Source organism: Berghia stephanieae, chromosome 4, assembly GCF_034508935.2.
Source record: "Berghia stephanieae isolate SIO BIC M18660-M18661 chromosome 4, UCSD_Bste_1.3, whole genome shotgun sequence".
Lineage (NCBI taxonomy): Eukaryota > Metazoa > Mollusca > Gastropoda > Nudibranchia > Aeolidiidae > Berghia > Berghia stephanieae.
Window position 1 is genome coordinate 68,858,477 of NC_088363.1, and position 21,012 is coordinate 68,879,488.

Below are 21,012 nucleotides of genomic sequence, written 5' to 3' on the forward strand. Positions count from 1 at the left end.
TTAGTGACTGGTCATGCCTGTTTTGTTTGTATGTTTCTTTTAATATGGGTCAATTTACAAAGAATAATAATAGAAATGGTCAAAACAAAAACTAGATTCACTATTACGTGCCTGTAATGAAGTGCTTTCCACAAACCGTGAGCGAGAATGATGGTGGAGGTAATGGCAACCATGTGGGTTTGTTATTGTTTCCTACCTCCGTCAACCCGCGCATCCGGTTGCGCACCCACGCTGATTCTGACCAATACGCCCATAACAATTTGTCTAAGTGTTTTCAGGCCTTCATACCTATGCAGGTCTCAAAGACATTTATTGATTCACTTTTAAAATTCATATTAGGTGCCCAATACACTCTTCATTTAATTATTTGATAATAAGTAACGTCTTCTACTTGTAGAGACTTTACAATGAAATTGGCGAAAGCAGACGATATATTACAATCGATTGTTTGAGAAGACGAAAGCCCTGAGCTGACAGAAAGCCTAAATTGGAGGCAGAAAGTAGAAAGTCACAGTGTGGCAGTGTGCTGTGGGGATAAAGGTTATTTTTGGGTCAAGGGTTAAAGAGTTTTGGTCTTTCCAAAGTCTATTTTTAGCTACAATCCTTGTTGACGATGACGAAAGATCACCCCACACAATCCTTCAATTTGATTGGTTAGAATATATGGTCCTACTTTCATTATCGAAAATGGCCGATCAACAACAAGTTTGGTCGGGTGGATCCGATCAAAATTTAGGGTTTTCAAATGATATTTTGTCTCAAATACAACTTGATGGACAACAATATGAAGGACTTGAAGGTACGCATAATCTTTGTTCGTTAAACTGTTTTCCTCTGGTATTTAACTGATTGTAATAAACACTTTGAAACACTAGACGGCGAGACTTATTCTGATTCTGTCTGCTAAAGACAGTGACAGTGACAGTGAAAAGGCTAAGGCGAAAAAAAAAAAAAGCAGAAGAAAGAAAGGCTAGATCTAAAGGGAAGATGCTTACTCTATACTCTCCAGCTGGAAATAATGCATTTTACGTATTATTTTCCAATATACACTAACGCTAATAGTATTAGTATTATAAATACATATCGCATAGGCTATAGGAGGCTATTATAGTTTATAGTTATAGGGCCATAATAATAATCCAAGAGGCTAGAGGCTAGAGGGGAATTGCTAAAAAGCATTTTACAGATTGGACTGGTTCCCATTCAATAATGTGGCTGTGTGTCCCTCCTCCTGCATGTTCACCTGCAGTTACAGTACAGAATAATGGCAGCAACATCTATATCTCAATGGTACAAGGTATTTCTATAATGAACAGAAGCAAATGATCATAAATCGGATCAATTGATGACAATTTTAATTTTATGCGAATTGCATCATGTTCTCTAAGTCACTCAATTCTAATAATTGACCAGTTTATATTAGTTGAACCTGCCATAATTATTATGGAACCTTCTGTAAGACTGAATATCGTCCAAGTCCAAGACTATTACGCAACTTGCTGAACGCAAGAATGAACTCTGTTTGACAAATGGCTGCACTATTCGGACTTGAGTCTGAATAGTCTCCCAAGGCAGTAAATTTCGAATTTATTTTAGTTTTGACAATTGCATACAATTGATGCAAATGAAAATGATGTTATATTAACTATCAACAAGCGGTTTAAACCTGCTTTATTTGACGAGAAAGACAAAATCATTGATCAATTGGAAGTCCAGATGGAAATTAGTAACTGAGGTCTAAAACAACTTTAGACGATTTCCAAATAAAATCAGGACAAAATAATAATATTCTGATAATGTTCAGGCCTGTAAATCTTCCAACAATTGTCAGATTTCTGACAGTACGATTTTGATAAATTTTGATATTAAAAAAGAAAAAAACAAAACATTCGTAACGTCAAAAGTCAGAATCAACTAAAAAGAAAATGTTTTATTTCACAACTCGAAAAAATCAGTTTTTATTCTGCTTCGAGCGTCGACTTAATAAAAAAAAAAGAAACTTTTTATTTGTCGCATCAAAGACAAGACAAACTAGTCAGCTAGCTATAATAAGAATATCATTCCAACTTGTCAATTATCATCACCTTCACATGTGGCGTTGCGAGTCGTCAAACACATACGTAGTCAGTAATCAACTAACATACACAGCGTGCATCTGTCCGGGTCATTTCTCTCTATTTTGCTATTGATATACACACATTTCTCCGACTGACTTATCTGCGGTTCTAGGATTCTTTGTTTCCGTTTGAAAGCCAACCGGAATGGTGAATACGAAATAAATATTTTTCTTCTCAGCGACTGTGGAAGTATTCTTTCCTCCTTCACACACGACCACACTACTACTACTACTACTACTACTACTACTACTACTACTACTACTATTCTACTACTACTACTACTACTACTACTACTACTACTACTACTACTACTACTACTACTACTACTTCTTCTTATTCTTCTTATTCTTCTTCTTCTTCTTCTTTTTCTTCTTCTTCTTCTTCTTTTTCTTCTTCTTCTTCTTTTTCTTCTTCTTCTTCTTCTTCTTCTTCTTCTTCTTCTTCTTCTTCTTCTTCTTCTTCTTCTTCTTCTTCTTCTTCTTCTTCTTCTTCTTCTTCTTCTTCAAGAATGAATCCAAATAAACGAAAGAATCAGCTTAAAAATTTAACACAAACAGGAGCAGAGATAAAGCAGCTTCTCATGTCAAGCACTACACATCCTTTAAAAAAGTAGGATTGTTCTCTTCCTCTCATTTTACAACTAACTCAGACCTATGACCAGCATTGTCTACTCCCAAATAATTGTTGTTTTTGTTGGGTTTAAATATATTTTTAAAAATTTTATTTAATTTATTTATTATTTTTTAAAAGCATTAAATAAGGACCTGTTTATTTTATTATAAATGAGTTTGGGGGGAAATTGACATGGTTTCACTAGTCAATTGATGTCATATCTGTGTTGTGTTTGTTAATCCATATTTTTGTCTAAGGGTTAATTTAAGGGAATACTTTGGTTGTTTCCCTTGGCCAAATTACAAATTCAACAAGGCACAAAAACTTGTGTGACTTAGATTTTATAGAAAAGATTTTAAAAAATTAAAAATTGTAAATTATTGATAGTGGTACATTTAAGCTGCATATAAAGTCTTTTGTCAGTGTTCATTAATACTATTTTTTCCAAATTTTGCAGATTTAGATCTGATTCAGTATATAAATGATGACCTTGGTGTGAGCAGGGATCCGTTCAATCCAAACAGCTTTGACCTGGATATTGACCCAACTGTATGTCTCGGCAGTGATTTGGGAAATGATAAAAACTTACTGCTGGATCAAAGCATTGGGGATTTTGGGGTGCAAGCAAATGGCATTACAATAGGCAATAACTCTATCATCAAACAAGAAATTCAAGACACTCTAACGACAACTCAATTGCCTCAGAATGAAGTAAATTCACATTTGTTCACCCAAGATACCAAGCCACAGATAAAGGTCGAGCACAAACATCAGGACACAAGCTCGATTCTGAATTTTTTAAACAGTGGTCAGTTGTCTCAAAATAATAATGCAATAAAAACTTTGTTGGAACTTAATGATGCTGCCCGGGCAAAGAAAGAAGAGGTATGTTCTTTATTCTTTTCTTCTTTTTTTTTTTTTGACTATCACCATCATTAACTTGTACAGTGTTGTTTTTTTGTTGTTTTATTTTTTTGCCTAAGTGCCTGGTAGGCGGAAGCTGCTCACATAGGAAATGCTTTGATAGTTCTCAAATTCCCAATAATTTCGCATTTCATATTGCATGAGATCTTGTCTTAATTATAGATGTGATTAGCAGATGTTTACTATTCTTTATATGTATAACCACACAGATAACGTTCATAATTTTTGTGCCTTGGACAAAGATCATGCATTTATCCATTTTTTTCTCTTTAGCAACATTAATATGTCGAAGAATAAAAAGAAGAAAAACATATAAATATTTCTTAACAAACATTGTCGATAATTCACATTTGTAATATATGAGAATAATGCCAAATTTGATCATGAATTTAAAAGTTGTTTTAAAAAATCACCTACATACATGTCTCAAAATTTCTTCCATCTCAACCTGACCTGTTGAAGTTTACTACCCCATGAGACGTATGAAAAATTGAATACATCTTAGGCAACATGCCTGTCAGTAGTGAAAAAATACACTGGCGAAATGCCAGTGATAATTGCATAAGAAAAAAACATGTCACATATATGAAAAGCAGGCACTCATTAATTAATAATGATAATAATCCCATCCCCTCTTTCTATTTTTTTCTTTAAGGCAGCTCAATTAATAACTGCACAACGACTTCAAAAACAACTTCTGTCATCTGAACAAAATTGCAGTACTGTACAGGTAATGTTTCAAACTTACTCTAATTTCACTACCAATAATTAAGTGTTAATTCTTGCAGTTTATCATTTTTTCATGAGAGTCTAAAAGCTATAACTTAAAATTATTTAATTTCTCTGATTGTTCTTTTAGTCTGCAGTCATGGTTGACCTGAAGCAGTGTACTAAGTAAGAATTAATTTCTTTTTTTTTTTTGGGGGGGGGGGGGGGGGGTTTAAAAGAAATTTTCTGAATTCTCCTTTACACCAAGTTATTTGCCCTTTTTTTTTCCTTATTGTCAGTTTCTTTGGGATTTTTCTGTTTTCTTTTTGGTTTGATTTAAATATATTGAAACCTCGTGCATATTTTAATAAATCATTTAATTGTGCCCATGTCTGTTGAACATGCAGTTCTTGGCACACAATGAAATAGCAAATACAACCAATTCCATTCATTTCCACATAAACAAAAAGTGAAGGTATTTAATATTGCAATCTAAAATACATAACTATGAGATACAGATTCAATAATCATCTGAGTTGTTGCATTTAAACTTAACAGAAGTTATCAGTGGATCTTAGAGTTATCACGAGGCCAGCCAAGGAGGCAGCAGCCTCTTATGGTTCTCACACTACTATGTTATGAGGATCGACCCAATCAGCAAAGTCCGGTCCGCATTTGTGCACCGTCGCGAACCCGCCAGGTAGCATCGTCACAACACACCGTTCGACTAGATGCTCTGCCGTCTCAGCATTAGAACCATTGAAATCGCTACTTTAGACAATGTTCTAAATTTTACAGAAAGCCAAAGCGAAGTGACAGACATCAGCATATGCGTTCCCTTTTTTCTTTATATGTACAATTCTAACAGCCTGATTTAGCAAAATTTGTAGTTATTCAATCATGTAGTTAGTGAGACCATACATCAAAGACAAAATAGTCCAATCGGAGAAAATTAAAAGATGATATCAAACTTTTGCTTTAAGAGTTCTTTAAGAGTTTTTAATAGATAATTTATTATACTATATGTATACTTCGCTGATAGTCACGTTACTTAGTGGTTGAGAAATTATTCTTTTATATATAGTAAATTGTTATAATTAAACTCAAGGGTTTTAGTTATCTGTAAGACATCAAGACATATCCTGATTAGTGACCAAATGTTAAAAGATAATGAATTAAGGAATAGTCCACAATCAAGGATACATTGTATTATTAATGGGCATTAAAAGTGTTGCTGCACTTTAATCTAAATGGGAGTATATAACACTAAGGACATGCAAATTACTTATTTAAAGTAATTTATAGGGCTGCAGTTTTAGGTTTTGTGGTGGTATGGGATGAACACAAGACTTGGATTTTCAATAATTTTTGACAACTTTAACTTCTTTTTGTTTTGGTTTAGCTATTAACTGGTGTTTATTGTTTGTAGTAAAAGTCTCACAAAGGTATTGTATGCAATCCTAACACTTGTTTACATGTGAGAAATGATTGTTGTCTTTTTGCTTTCTCTCAAAAGACATCTCCTTTGAACAACATTTATGTAAAGCCTGCCATCAATGATCAGCAGCAGTTAAAGCTAATTCTTCAACAAGCGGGCAACACTGAACCCAGCTTGAAGCTACAATCTCAGCAGCCAACAACAGTTCAGTCCATCATTCCCAAGGTGCAAGTGGTTCATCCCGTACAACAACAGACATTGTCATCACAATCACCAGTCCAGAATGTTCAACAACTCAGTGTGGATCAGCTTCGACAGGTATATGCTATAGAATACTTCTTTTTTTAATAGTGACTGGTTAGCTGGGCATATTAGATCTAATGGAAAGTAATTTGTCAATTTGTGATAAAATTGAACAGTGTCCTTTACAAAAGATTGTTTTTGTTGCTGTTAAAGATACTATATAAACCAAAGGCCTCATGACTGGGGACTACTTCTTGAGACGTCCTTGATAATTCTGGATTTTTGTGAAATGTAGGTAAACATTGTTCATTCCTTATGTGTTAATTTATATGAATAATTAAGGGTCTTAAGTTCGTACAAAGTAATGTCAATCAATTCTTAGATAGAATGCTATTATTATTAACTACTCAATTTACTTTAAAATTTATGTTTTGGCAAAGAATTATCACTTAGTATATTTATTTTTCTTAAAATGTTTATTTTGTCTAGCTATTACTACAACAAACATCAAAAGCATCTCAACCAGCTCCTGTAACCAAAGTTGAGAATACAAATGTAGTCACTCTTGCCTCAAGTCCCCCCCAAAGTGCTGTTAGTGCAACTTCACTCCAGACACTGGTCACCAATGGTAACACCATTCTCACCACCAGCATTCCTGTGCAGGTTTGTATGTTTGAAAATAGAAAACATGGCTCTCATACAACTCTTTTGTACAGATTTGTGGCCTTGCAGTATAACACTATGTCTACAGTTTAACTCCTGCATAGGCAGCATAAAATTTGGTTCCCTATGACCTACTGGGGGAATATAAATGAAGCATTGTGAAGGGCATATAGCATGGTTAAAGTGTGTAACTGTAATATGGATGACCATATTGATTTGATTATTATTATTATAAGTTGGAGGTCATAAGATTTGAGTGAAAAAGATCAAGGTTGGGGTGATGTTGAAATTTACAACTATTGATGCAAAAGGGATTTTTTTTCCTGTGCTTTTTTCCCAATTTTTTCATGTTTGTCTTTATTTTGTATGTATGCTTTGTTAAAATATCTGCCAGATAAATCTTATCTATCGTTATTCCACTTTTAGGTCTTGGATGGTGACAAAATGCCCATTAATCGTCTGACAAATATTCCAAAAGTTCACAAGGGAGAAAAGAGAACAGCTCATAATGCTATTGAGAAACGCTATAGACTGAGCATTAACGACAAAATAGTGGACCTTAAAAACCTGGTTGCAGGAGAAGAGGCTAAGGTAATATTTCTGTCCAAATTTGCCAACCCTGTTGATGTAACAAGTTCAACAAATCAGTTCTTACTAAGTGGGGTCAAACTGCATCATAATGCTTGAAGCTATCATTTTAAGTCCTATTTCATTATATAGATTATTATAAAGTTTCTTTATTGATGCTTTGCGTTTAGTTCAAAAACTCAAAACATCCATGTGACGATTCGGGCCGCTCCTGGAGAGTCTGAGGTGTTCAGAATAGCTTGCAGTCTGATGGTGGGACGGTCAACTCTGAACTCGTTCGGGTTATGTTTCTAGCAACCATTGCCAGGGCATAACATCCAACAGCCGGATATATTATACCAACACAAATTTATGTGTAACCTTAAACGTTTATAGTCTGATTAATATAATTTAGTGAAAACTACTTAATAAGATGGCTGGCTAAAAAACAACAAAGAGCTGAGTGATGTCAATTTCGTTCTATCTACATGATCCTTACTTTTACCCCAACATAAATTGTTCCTTCTATTATTTTTATACGCGAAAGAATGTGAGATTTGATATTAGATATATTTAAAGTGAGACAAATAACATGTATATATATTTAACCCAGCACTTCCCTTAATCTAATTTCAATACATCTCATCGTGTATCATATTGTCTTTTGCAGTTGAACAAATCTGCAGTTCTGAGAAAAGCTATAGATATGATTCTTCATCTCAAGAAAGAAAATCATAGATTAAAACAAGAAAATATGCAGCTGAAGATTGGCATGAAGCAGCAGAGTAAGTGGGTTAAGATTTTAAAGTGGAAGTTACCATTCTTAAAGTTGGAACAATAGTTACTCCATTTTTAATTTCTCTTGTTTCAACTTTTTAAAATCAGATAACATACATTCCTTTGATAAAAATCATTTTATGATATGTATTACTAACATAGATGAATCTTAATTAATGCCAGGCGCTGGAAATAATAAATGTTTTCATCTTTGCATCTGATAATAGATTGTACATTAGCTATGCATATTCCTATATTTGTTTATTTTTTAAAATGTGGTTGCTCAACTTGCTATTTCTTGGATTTTAGTATATTTGGAGAAGTACGAGCTTGTCAGCTTTGAAGCCTATGATATATAAATATTTAGTCGATTAATTTGATAAGTGAAACCTGATATTTTAAAAATACAATTTTACATTTTAGATGTTGAAGAAAGCCTTCATTGAAGATATTCATAAAATCATATTTTTAAAATCTATAGATTTGCAGGAATTACTCGTAGCTCCTCTGGATTGTCCATTGTCAATGGAACTAGATCCATCATCCATGACTCCACCGTATTCAGATCAGCAGTCTCCTGTTAGTAGTCCTCAGTCTGATGATTCATCTAACCCAGCTAGTCCATCAGAATTAATAAGTAAGACTTTTTATTTTGGGATGTTATGAATCTTATTGAGCAGATTTGAGATCAGTTTTTAATTGTGTAACTAGTTATGACAATTATACAGGTGAGACAAAAACGCCATTGCACACACATTCCTGATTCAAAGTTATATCTGTCTTGTGTTGGTAATGTGAGTTATTTATACCACACCAAGGCATCCCAAATGAGTAGGGGATTATTTGAAAGGCATTTTACACAATTAGCTTTTAAAAAAAGTAAAATTGATTTCTTTTTCCGGTTGCACGTTAGAGAATGACACCGCCGTTATTTGTTGCAAGTGCTCTCTAACTTTGAAAAAACAATTATTGTGTAAACATCTTAATTTTCTTGAAATAACAATTATATTGATTCAAGTTGCTTTAATGATTTGTCCCAGGTTTTTCCCAAATTACCACAAATTGCACTTGTATGTTACCCACTCACCTGTCTCCATATATCAAAGTTGATAAGGATTAAATTTTTATGTATCCTGTTTTGATTGTTCAAATGCCCCTTTTTAAAAATTAAAAAAAAAATTACTCAGTATTTTACTCTGGTCTTAATTGAGTCTGTAACATTTTATAAAAAAAACTTTTTTTTCCTCGTTTGTTTTTGTTATTTTTAGAGCATAGACCTTCATATTACCAATTTAGAAATGTAATTTATTTCTCCATTGTTTGTTTTAACCAGGAGAAGATGTTTCTTATGGGGTTAACTCAAGTGGCATGTTGGACAGGTCCCGCGTGTTTCTGTGTGTTTTTATGCTCTGTGTTTTGGCCTTCAACCCTTTCAACTACTTCTTCAATCCATCCAAAGACGCTTCATCTTCCAGTGGCCATTTTATTGGTGGAGGCAGAACTCTCCTCTCCCAACAAGGTAACCTTTTTGTATTTATTATTATTAATATCGTTATGATTATCATCATCATCATCATCATCATCATTGTTATTGACTTACTTGACTTAGATGCCTTTCGCGTCTCGACCGAAAGATCGGGTCGCCTTGGCTGTTTCCAGTATATCCTGTGTGAGGTGTCTCCAATATTGCCGGTCCTCTGCTAGGGTTCTCAGATTTTCAAGGTCCCCTGCCGTTATGAGACTAATGCTTTGTCCAAGTGTTGTGAGGTTTTTGTTTAGGATCACTGGGAGTGTTGTGATCGGTCTTCCTCTGAAAAGGTTCCCGTGTTTTTGGAAGTATCCCGACATGGCTTGGTTAGCTGGTATGTTTTTGTCCCTGCGTAGTATGTGACCGAAAAGTTGCCATCGTTGTTGTAAAATGTCAAGGGAGATTGGTCTTTCTCATTGTTATTATTATTGAAAAAAGGAAAAGATTGATATGATTAAGGATTTTATTGTTTTCATGGAAAGCCTATTTTTCTATCATATGTTTACTAGAAGAATATTGATATTTATGAATCAAAGCAATCTGACCATAGTGGGCAGGGAGGTACTTGTTGTGTCTTCTAGCCCCCTGTATCTGTTTTCCATTTGCTTTCTGTCTTTGTCTTGGAATGAGATTATTTAGTTTTGTCCTGACATTGGCTGGGAGGGAAACAGTCGAATGTATAGTTATAGTTTTGGGAGATGATATTTTTGTAAATCATCTCTCTGTTATTTAAAAAAAATTTAACATATAATTTGTAAACATTTGAGTGTGTTCCTTTAAGTGGGATCTTGTGCTAGTGCCTGGGTGAGACTTATAGGTGATCTCACTGATAGTGTGCTCTTGGAATCTTATTCTGTTCCCTTTTTAAATCATTCCCCTTTGTCTTACTTTTTCCTCAAGTCCTTTTGATTGTACATCTAGAATGTTTTTACTATCCCATTTTCTTCCTTTTTACTGGTGCTGATATGACCTAAATGTTGCAAACACCGTAAAACCCTTCAAAACACACAATGATCTAACTCTGATATTTTTTATAGTAACTTTATATTCTGAATGTATTTCATGCCAGTAAGCCAAATTGTTTTGAAGATTATGCCATTAGGAATTTGTGGCAATGTTGTACCTCATGACGTTTAATGCTTTTTATTATCAATGCTTCCTCCAGATGGCAACCAAAGCTGGTTTGACAGTGTCTATCCGTCGCTCTGCATGTGGCTCATAAATGGGATATTTGTGGTTTTTGTTTTGGCAAAAGTGCTCGTTTATGGGGAACCGGTTACCAAGAAAAACAGTAATGCATCAGTTGCATTTTGGAGGCATAGAAAACAGGTGGAGTTGGACATTTCACGAGTAAGTTCCAATACTTCAAAATGCATTAAAATTAGTCTTGATTTTTGTCTTTAAAATGTGTAAACCTATTGAATTCTACTGTTTATTTTTATCATTGAAGTACACCTTTTACAATTTAATTGAGCAGGATTATCTAATGGTATGAAATGACAGCAAATGTGATTGGAACAAAGTCTAATCATTCTGATCATCAATCGCCAATTGGATAAAAGTAGGCCCATGGAGCCAGAGTTGATCCCTGTTTCTATAGCGAGACATGGAAAATAGTAATTATGTGCCGCCCTTTGATTAGGACGCTTGTCTGGCAAAGTACTCTCCGCTAGATAAAACCGACCCAGCTACCTAATCACCACTGGGTGGAAGGGAGGTCAGAAAAAATTCTCCGACTGCCCCCAGGATCGAACTCGGGTCTGTTTGCTTGTGAAGTGAGTACTCCACCAGCTGAGCTATCGGGGACCCTGGCCAAGTAGATACCATGTCTCAACTTATATTAGAAATTTGGGCTAACTTATATTAGAAATTTGGGCTGTGGCCAAGTGATTGATACAAAAATGGATTCATATTTTTCCTGATTCTCTAAGGTAAGGTCGTCTACATGTGTCACCTTGATTGAACACTTTGCGCATAAGTACCTGTCAATAATGCTGGCATTTAAAATTTGCGTAATAGGTTACCATATGAAACTGAAGATAATTGTATATAACTTGCTTTATTTGGGTAATGGGAGGGCATGGCTGTAATTTGAATGATAGTTAATTATTAAATTTATTTTCCAGTCAGATTACTCCTCTGCAAATCATCAACTGAGACAATGTCTTCTGGCTCTTGGCCGTCCCCTTCCAACATCAAAGTTTGACATGTTCTGTGGTGTGGCTTGGCAAGTTCTTCGCCAGTGTTTGAACTGCTTGTACCTTGGACGTTGGTTGACTAGCAGAGCTGGTGGTTTAACAGGAAAGTACAGCCAGGATGCAAAAGAATCTGCTAGGGATGCTGCTGAGGTTTTCCATATTCTCAATCAGTTGCACTTAACAGGTGAGGTTTAAAAAAAAAAAAATCTTACCTTATCTTCTATCTACATGTAAGATGCCAGTTTCAAGTCTCTGTCATTTACTTTCAATTAATTATTTACTTAACTATAACCCTCTTCATAGACCAAGCCGCCTCCATTCGTCACTCTTCTAGGCAAGGCCCTCCAACAGCCTCCATCAATTGCATCCTGTTCTCAGTGTCTGCATTGTCTATCTGTTTTTCCTTTCCATTAGGAGCTCCTGTAAAATCTTGTCTTTTGGTGATTTTGTTGATTTATTGAGTTATGCCAAATTCGTTGGTGGCTCAATGAATGCATTTCTATTGCTCTTCATTGGTGATGATGTGGCATCAGTATCTCAGCAGTGTGGTGGCTTATGAGCCACATGTTGCCACAAAGTTAAGCGTAGGTTACAATGGTGGTAAAAAAATTCTGGTCCTGGCTTTGTGTCCTTAAGTAAGGCACATACTCACATTGTCTTACTTGACTTGGATGTGAATGAGTATCTAGCTAGAGGCAGAGATGGTAAGTATTAGCAAAAAAAAAAAAAAAAATAGAAGACGCCTAACAGGTGACGTACCATCTGAAATGAAAATTTAATATGGTTCTTCATGGCTTGCTGGAGGAATAAATGAACCATTGTGAAGTGCATTGAGCTAATTAAATCCATTTAAATGTGATTCAATAAATGATCATAATTTATTTATTTATTGTATTGGACCAGAGGATCTATTAGAAATTTTCTTAGGCAGTTTATCATGAACTTAAGATTTTAGGGCGTTGCTGTTGTTCTTCAGGTCTTACTTCGTAAAGGATCCAAATGTAATCGGAGTTCCGACTTACAAATATTGTTGATCCCCTGACCTTCATAAGTCCCGTGTGAAGGTGGAAAAGAAAAGTTGATACGACTCACAAATATTATTGGTCAACAATTAATCCCCAGACGTTCAGTCCAGTGTGAATGTGTGTGTGGGGGGAGGGGGGGGGGGGGGGAAAGTTAACCAAAGGCAGAACTTCAGATGCTATTTTTAGTGCAACAAACTGCTGTCAACTTACTCACGTAAGTTGAGCTAGTGACAAAGGTCTGTGTTAAATTTAGACTTCTACTAAAGCTCGCCTGGTCTTTTTCTGAGCCATGACATAGTGGATATATTTACATGCCAATGCATGAAACTGGTTGCATGAAGTCAAAGGTGCCGGGAAAGGGTCTTTGTTTACATTTTATGGTCCAATTATGATTTTCGGATTCTCCACTGTCATCTCCTTTGCAATCCTAATTTCATTTTTCAATAAGTATGAATCTATGATAGAAATGTAGTCAACTTTAATAATATCATTTGTTTAATTCTCTCCATTCTCATCCTTTCAAAGGTCATACCAAGACTAGTCGTCTGTCTGGACTCTATGTTTCCCTCAGCTCTGTTAACATTGGAGAAGCAGCTAGAGAGCTTTTGCCACGATTTGATATGGCTAAGATATATGCAACTGCTGCCCTTCAGATAAAGTCTTCACTCCCGGAAGGGTGTCAATTTTTGGCTGTAAGTTTAGCCTTTGTCGCATTTTTATTTTCTTGAATACATTTTTATGTTAGACTCAATTGTGTATTCTTGAATTTCTCTTTTTTAAAAAGAATTTTATGCTTTTAAGATCATTAATTAAAAGTTTCAAATAAACCATGCTGAATGTATTACATTGAGGTTGATTATCTGTATTGCTGATTTATTCTAAATTCTTAAACATGACCTTAGCTCGTATTTTAAGATTGCTGTACTTTGAAAATTCCTTTAATTGGCAGTTATTGGTAAATAAACCCCTCCCTGTCTTTCATATCCAATGGATTTATGCACCTATCTTGATATAGAACATCTGTGGTATTATTTCAAAATAAAGTAAGATTTATGAATTCTTCCTCCAGAGGTACTTTTTGTGCAGAGCCAGATATGCATGCCATAAGGGAGGTGATCAGGTCCCCACAGACATCCAGTGGCTCTGTCACCCTGAGGGTCACCGATTCATTGTGGACAGTGTCAAGTTTGAAGGCAATGAGAACTCGATCTATTCTTCAAGAGGAATTGGAAGTGAGTGTGGTTGATATTTTCACATAAGAACCTTGTCAAAGTAGTCTATCGACTAAAGTAAGAATATAATTGAAACATGTTATTTTTGCATTCCTGAGTATTTTGTACGTATCTTTGTCTTGATATCTTGTGTATCTGGAGTTTGTCAGTTTAAAATGGAGTATTACCTAAATGTTACTAATGGATCTTTTCAGTATTATTTTATATTTTTAATGGAATAAATTCTCAACATTGATAAAATTTAAGTTGAAATAGATATGATAAAGCTGACGACTCTTATGGCTAAGTTCTGTCCTCTTTGTCTCAGCTAGATCATGACTAAGAGTAAAAATAGCATCTGCCAGCTTTCTTCTGTTGCTCCATGCATTCCTTTTTCATTAAAAAAAAAATACTTTTAAGGATAAGACTCCTCAGTTCTCATGTTAATGTAATGCTTGATCTTTTTGTTGTTTATTTTTATTTCAATCTTAACAGCTCAGAATTTAGTGAAGTGAATGATTATTTTATGAACAGAACATTGCCGTGGCTTAGATTTTTGATGGAACTGCGTTGAAGATTTAATTTTTCTGATTCAAATATTCTAAATTCACAGTGGACCCTTTGGCAAGAGTGACCCAAGCTTTCCGTGAACATTTACTTGAACAAGCCATGTACAGCTTAGTTTCTCCAGCAGGGCCTGCAAAGAATGTCAAGCAAAATGAACCTCTACAGTATGCCCAGCTCCTCTCAGAATGTTCCTGTCTTACATCTGGATCCCCAAAAGTCAAAACAGATATATCTGGCATCGAAATAATTGGAGGTAATCTTCAATCATTGTCGTTGATCAAGTGCTAAATATTTATGTGAATGACAAGCTCGCTAAATTGAGAGAACCAATTCTAAAATGCTAATCATCTTCAAAAGATCAGGTCTTTGGGTAGTTATGTTGTAAACATGAGCCTGGTAACAGGCCTTTAAAATTTAAGATTACATATTTATTTTGAGAAAAAAAAAGAAAAAAAAAGCAATGGCTGAATTATAAGCATATTCTTAATTTGGTTTTTATTATAATTCACTGCATTTAACTTTCAGACATTGATGAGCTTGCTCTCTGGTGGTCAAATATTGTCTTTGTTGCACACTACTGGCTGTTGGGAGATGATGAAAATGCCCTTAGGACATATTCTGTTCTTGATGTGTTTCCAAAGAAACTTCGTGACAATGAGTAAGTAATAATCTTTTTGGATTGGAATATGGATGAGTTTTGCAGTTGGTAATAAGAATGGGTCATCCCCTTCTTATCAGCCATTTCTATATAATTGTTCTCCTCCATTTTTAAATGAAGAAATGTGTTATTTCGAAATCAAACATTGCTTTCATATACATAGATATAGAAAAATAGAATGAAAAAGGAGAATTTGCAATGAGCAGACATCTGAATAAACTGATGAAGTGCAATGTGTGTAATGATTTTGTTACTTTAAAAAATCTTTACTTCTACAGCGATCCTCTTCCAAGAGCAATTTACTTGGCATACAGGGCAAGGAAGAATGTGTTCCTACAAGCAGATAACAGAAAATTGAGATCCTCTCTTCGACAGTGTGATAGAGCTGGAAGATTGTTAAGAGAGAGCTTGAAATTTGGATATTCAGAGGAAAATTCAACAATTACCAAGGTAAGAGATATTTTTGAAAAATAGAGTTTGTGTTTTGAATCAAAAAGATATGAGCTTCTCTTTTCAAGATTATATGAAGCATTTCAAAACGCTAAGCATGATGAACTGGGGGAAAGATGGTACGTGTGTATATGCAAATTTATATATTTGTAACTGAATCCAGTTATAATAATAAATTAAGAGAAAACCACCAATCTGTATACTGAATGGGCATTGAATGAAAACAATTCAGCTGTCAACAGAATTTTTCAACAATCATCAACTGTGAACTATCCGTGTTTCAGTGGTGCATTGAAGTTGCATTGCGTTGAATTTGATCTGCAATGTCTCTGCAATGCAACCATTGGAACATTGTTGTCGTCATTGAGGAGCCACCTTTGCTGAATAGTTACCTTTTTCTACAATCCAATTAAAGTTAAAGTGATATCTTTTTTATCTCACAAAATGTCTTTTGATTATATTATTAGTCATCTATTAATATCAAGTTGAGAAAAGTGTGTGAAACAGTGCCAGACAAAGCAAGAAGTTTGTTTTTTGTTTTCCATCCTTCCCCCACCCCCCACTCTCTCTCTCTCTCTCTCTCTCTCTCTCTCTCTCTCTCTCTCTCTCTCTCTCTCTCTCTCTCTCTCTCTCTCTCTCTCTCTCTCTCTCCATTTCTTTCTTCTTTTTTTAAAAAAATTCATTTTTTTTTTTTAGATATCAATTTAATGATATGTGTTGCCTTGTACAGATTCCAGCATGTAAATTATACTGATAAGAGAAGTGTGTTTTGTTACAGAGTATCCAGCTTCTCTTGTGCGATTGGCTTTTGACTTCTAGAACAGATATCTGGGAAGTGATCAACGGCAATGAACGGGACAGGCCAGCATCACAGACTGAGCTTATTGCCTTCCAGCAAGATTTAACTTGTCTGTGCAAATTGTCTCAAGTCATGAAGGCTGCACTGCCCAAGGTTTGTTTCTGTTTTTATTATTTCAAATTGTTCCACTAAGTTTATGATTGCCCATGGCCATATTTTGATCTTTGATTTTCATGTACTTTTATGGATTTTTAAAGTCACTATTAAAGTCTTAATTTGCTGATCTGATATTCAACAGACCATTGCTTTCAATTCAGTGGAGTGGAAAATAATTATGCTCAACATTGTCAATGTGATCAAAGATTTTATCGGGGTTTTTGTTTTTTGTTTTCACACTTCAATTGCAATGGACGTGATGTGAAAATAAAACTGATTTTGAAAGGTGTTGAAAAGTGGAAGAATTCTTAGGGGTAAATAAATGGCCTTTACCATTAGTTCCGCCTATCCCTTGTCTATCTGGATGCATCGCTAACTATACAGTCAGTAGCTGTTTTATTGAATGAAAATTATTTAAAGGAATGTTGGTTATCTAGGAAAATCTATCCTTTGTTCTAAGACCCAAAAGTCAATCATCTGACTTGACAAAACTGAAAAGGAAAGAACCAATAATTATCCTCACAGACTTTAATCAACCTATCCTATATATCTACTATTTTATTGCTGAAATAAAAACGCTATATAGTTTTCTCCTCATTTTGATTTATATATTTATAGTAGTTTTAGAGAGAGAGAGAGGGGGGGAGGGAGGAACGTCTGTTTAAAATGTAATTGCTTGATTAACACTGAGTTTTTATTTACTGTTTACTTTTTTAGGTATTTCTTCATGAAGCAACAGCTCGCATTATGGCTGGAGCCAGTCCCGTTAGAACTCAGCAGTTGTTAGATAAAAGTATTCGCAGAAGACCACAACGTAGTTCAAGTGTTGAACAAGGTATGTTCATCTCTCTTTTATTTGTTTAGTGCATTAGTCCATACACTGGATTTTTTTATTATTTCAATTACATTACAATTCTGTTTTAAATGCGTCAGTCTCAAGATCAATCTTTTGTAGAAAACTTATTTTAAATGCTTTTTTACATTTCGAAATGTACATTGATGTTCATTGAAATTCTCTTTGGGTCCATCCTACAATATTTAGGTGATCACTGCATATCAAGTGAAAGTATAGATAAAAATTTACAAGAATTAAAAGAAAAAGTATGAGCATTTGAGATTTACGAAAATCTGTCTGCCACTGGGGAAAAAATTTAACTATCCATACAAACATTTTCTTTGTATCGTACATAAAATCACAGTTGATTGAAACTTTGCTCTCTTTTCAGATTTAATTGATGGTTCATCTGATAGTGAGTTTCCAGAGCGTGAAAAAGCAGCAGCTCTCTTCATGGCAGGACGACACTTGCCAGCCCCTATCACTGGTGGAGTTAATGAAAAATTGAATCTCATAAAAGAAGCCAGCCGCATGTATGAGGCGCTGGGAGATAAAAAATCTATCTTGCAGTGTCGCAAAGCTTTGTTGGAGGTGGATGAGACAAGTCAGGGCTCAGAAATTCCCGTTTTGTAGTCAAAGTACTTCATTTACTCATTTTCTTATTGATTTTTTATTCGTTCATTTCATTCATTCACTCGTTCAGTCACCATTATTATTATTTCAAGGACTCTGATATTAGTGTCATGATGTAAAAAGCCATTGAATTTCTAAATGTCCTTTTGTTACACTTGTGTATGAGTATGTGTGGTGCCTGATTTTGTTTTAATTTGAGAAATTCCGTTTTTTTTTTAATTTTCCAAATGTAATAATATTGTTATTTATACAATTCATCTATTTATTTTTCTTTTATTTCTTTTTTGTATTTGTGATAATAAATAAAAAAATCATTGTATATTATGCTGACGAAGCCATAGATAATCATGATCTCTGCAGGTTACAATTGTTGGAAAATACATATTACCCCCTTTTGAAGTATATGTATAGTCATTGTAGCTAACTTTTTATCCGAAAGGGTGTAAGGCCTGCTGGGGCTGTTTGACATTTAGTCTTGAATATAAAAAGGAATGGATAATTTGCTAGTTTTCTTATTTACTAATTTTTAAAATGATATTTTTATTGAACGGAAAGTGTAGCGGCCAACTGCCCTGATAAAATTGGGACTGTCCCTTTTTGTATATCTGGAGAAAATAAATATTTCAAAAATAGAATTGTATATATGTAAGGAAATGACCCTTGCATGTCCAAGAATTATGCTTTTTTGACTAGCGAATTAAAACAAGGAACAGAACAAGCTCTAAATCTAGATTATATTGTGTAATATTCAAACATACTTTTGGGTCATGATGATGTTGTGTGTTAGGGTGTCCTGTTTTAGCTCTTCGAAAAAGTCGGCCACTATGGGAGAATGAGATGAGGCAGGTCATTGGAATGTGAAATAAAGCTTTTAGGCGCCTAAAGTGTTCAATAACCCGATGGATATTCACAAATTTTTATCTGCTCTCTGCAATAATTTGGAAACAGCAATTCTGGTTATTTGTTAGTTATTGTTTCGTATGACAATTCGTTAAACAGTTAAGACACCTAAATTTCCTTCATTTACTTGAAGGTATTTCCAGTGATCTCTTATTAGGTACGGCAAACCCTCTTATCGAGTCATGGCTTTATTGGCAAACCGAGAATTTCAACTCAAATCGTCACTCTCTTTTTCTCATTTTCAGTCCGTCAAATAAAACGTGTTTGGTATCAGATTAAATCTCAAATCTTCATCTTTTAAAAAATGTTTATGCTTTTTTCATAGGATTTGCCGTTATTTTATGGCTTTGAGTTGAAGAAGAGGGTTAAACTCCGATTTTTGAACCGGCGCTCCGCTACTCGAACACCGTAACTGACGGTCATCTTTTCTCTCCGCTCGGCTGTTCGCGTCAGCGCTATTAATAGTAACGCCAATGGCTGCATCAGAAAGAAAATTGAACAAGCTTTCATTCGATACCAGATTCGCATTTTTATGATCTTTTTCAAAGTTTGAAGTTTCAAGTTAAAAACTTTAATTTGATAAAAAAATTAAGAAAAATTTGAAAATTTGGACGATTCTGGTATCAAAAGAAAGTTTAAAATCTCAGCTTTAAAATGATGTATACGAAAGCAAGATTTATAGCTTTGCAGTCACCAGCCAACTGAAAACGAAACTACAGCTACAAATTTGCCGTATTCACTTCACTCATACGCCGGCTCAGGCAAGGGGCACAATCGCTGATATTTCGAAACTTCGTGTTGAAATTGACAATTTTGGCTTTGTCAGCTACTTTGGGGGCAAATTATTTCTTTTTTACTTAGAGTTGAGCTCAGGAAAAAAATACACATATTGTTTATAAAAAGATGTGTATTGTTAGAAAGATACAGAGGTCTGGCTTGAATATTTATGAAAATACGGCATTTTGAAAACGGACAAAAGGTTGCCTTCAAAGCAGCCCAAATTTGGGCGATTTTCTACAAATTTCGAAATAACATATCTTTTTAAATTTTTAACCAATTTTAATAATTTTTATACCATTTTAATCAGGAAAAAAAGTTCTACCTATTGAATGCAACTTAAAGACAACAATTATATAATCTAAATTTGGGTTTTCCGTACCTTCTCTTATACATTTTTAAAGAGATTATCGGCTGGCTTATAGAAAGGGGGAGTAGTTCCTTTAGAGCCATTTGGCCTTTGGAACCAAAGTTTATCCCTGTTTCCAAACAAACCGTGAAAAGGACAATAGCAAAGCAAAAAAATAAAAATAAAATGCCATTTACTGGGGTTATGTTCCATGATGGGATTGAATAAGTTTAGATGTAATTTTTATTTAATAGGTCATCAATATTGTATTTGGAGAACGTGAAAAAAGTTTTTGTGATAATAATGACCTGATGTTGAACCCATTTTTGTTTTGTTTTTTCCATTGTATATAAATTTGGTTTTCACTTGATATTGTACATCATTTTCATCGTCATTTAAAAAAATTTTTTTTTTTTACTACACTGTGAATTAGGGCATTCATTGAAATTTGTTGTGCTATAAAATATATTTTTGAGATTATCTTACCTCTTTGAGTTTATTTATTTTGGCTATAGACAAAACAACCCATCGTGGGCATGGGGTCACTTGTTGTGTCTTCTTCTATCCCCCCATATGTGCTGTCTGTCCTTGTTTTGACATGGGATTTATTTGGCTTTGTCCTGGACTCCTTTGCTGGATGGGAAATGGTCAAAAGTATATAGTTTTGGGAGATTGTTTTCTTTCTTGTAAGCGTTTGAATGTATTCCTCTTACTCTTAGTGGGTTTATGTGCTGGTGTCTGGATGACTTTTACTTTTAGGTGATCTTTAACTAAGTACACTGATAGTGTGCTGTTGGAATCTACATATGTTCCCTGTTTGAGCCATTCCCCATTGTCTTAACGTACCTTCTCACGTGTGCTTTTAATTGTAAATCTA

At 34.5% G+C, this 21,012-nt stretch overlaps 1 protein-coding gene across 1 annotated transcript; it reads left to right on the forward strand.

Annotated features, from left to right (window-relative positions):
- Positions 1–664: 664 nt before the first annotated feature.
- On the forward strand, positions 665–20,615 carry LOC144971115 (sterol regulatory element-binding protein 1-like). The gene is made up of 19 exons (XM_078911520.1): positions 665–799; positions 3,187–3,614; positions 4,309–4,383; positions 5,878–6,117; positions 6,532–6,705; positions 7,132–7,296; positions 7,943–8,057; positions 8,531–8,686; positions 9,383–9,568; positions 10,743–10,927; positions 11,704–11,959; positions 13,326–13,492; positions 13,870–14,032; positions 14,625–14,831; positions 15,104–15,236; positions 15,515–15,686; positions 16,465–16,638; positions 17,359–17,476; positions 17,868–20,615. Exons 1-19 carry the CDS (start codon positions 688–690, stop codon positions 18,107–18,109), a joined length of 3,468 nt encoding a protein of 1,155 aa, XP_078767646.1. The 5' UTR covers positions 665–687; the 3' UTR covers positions 18,110–20,615.
- Positions 20,616–21,012: the final 397 nt, after the last annotated feature.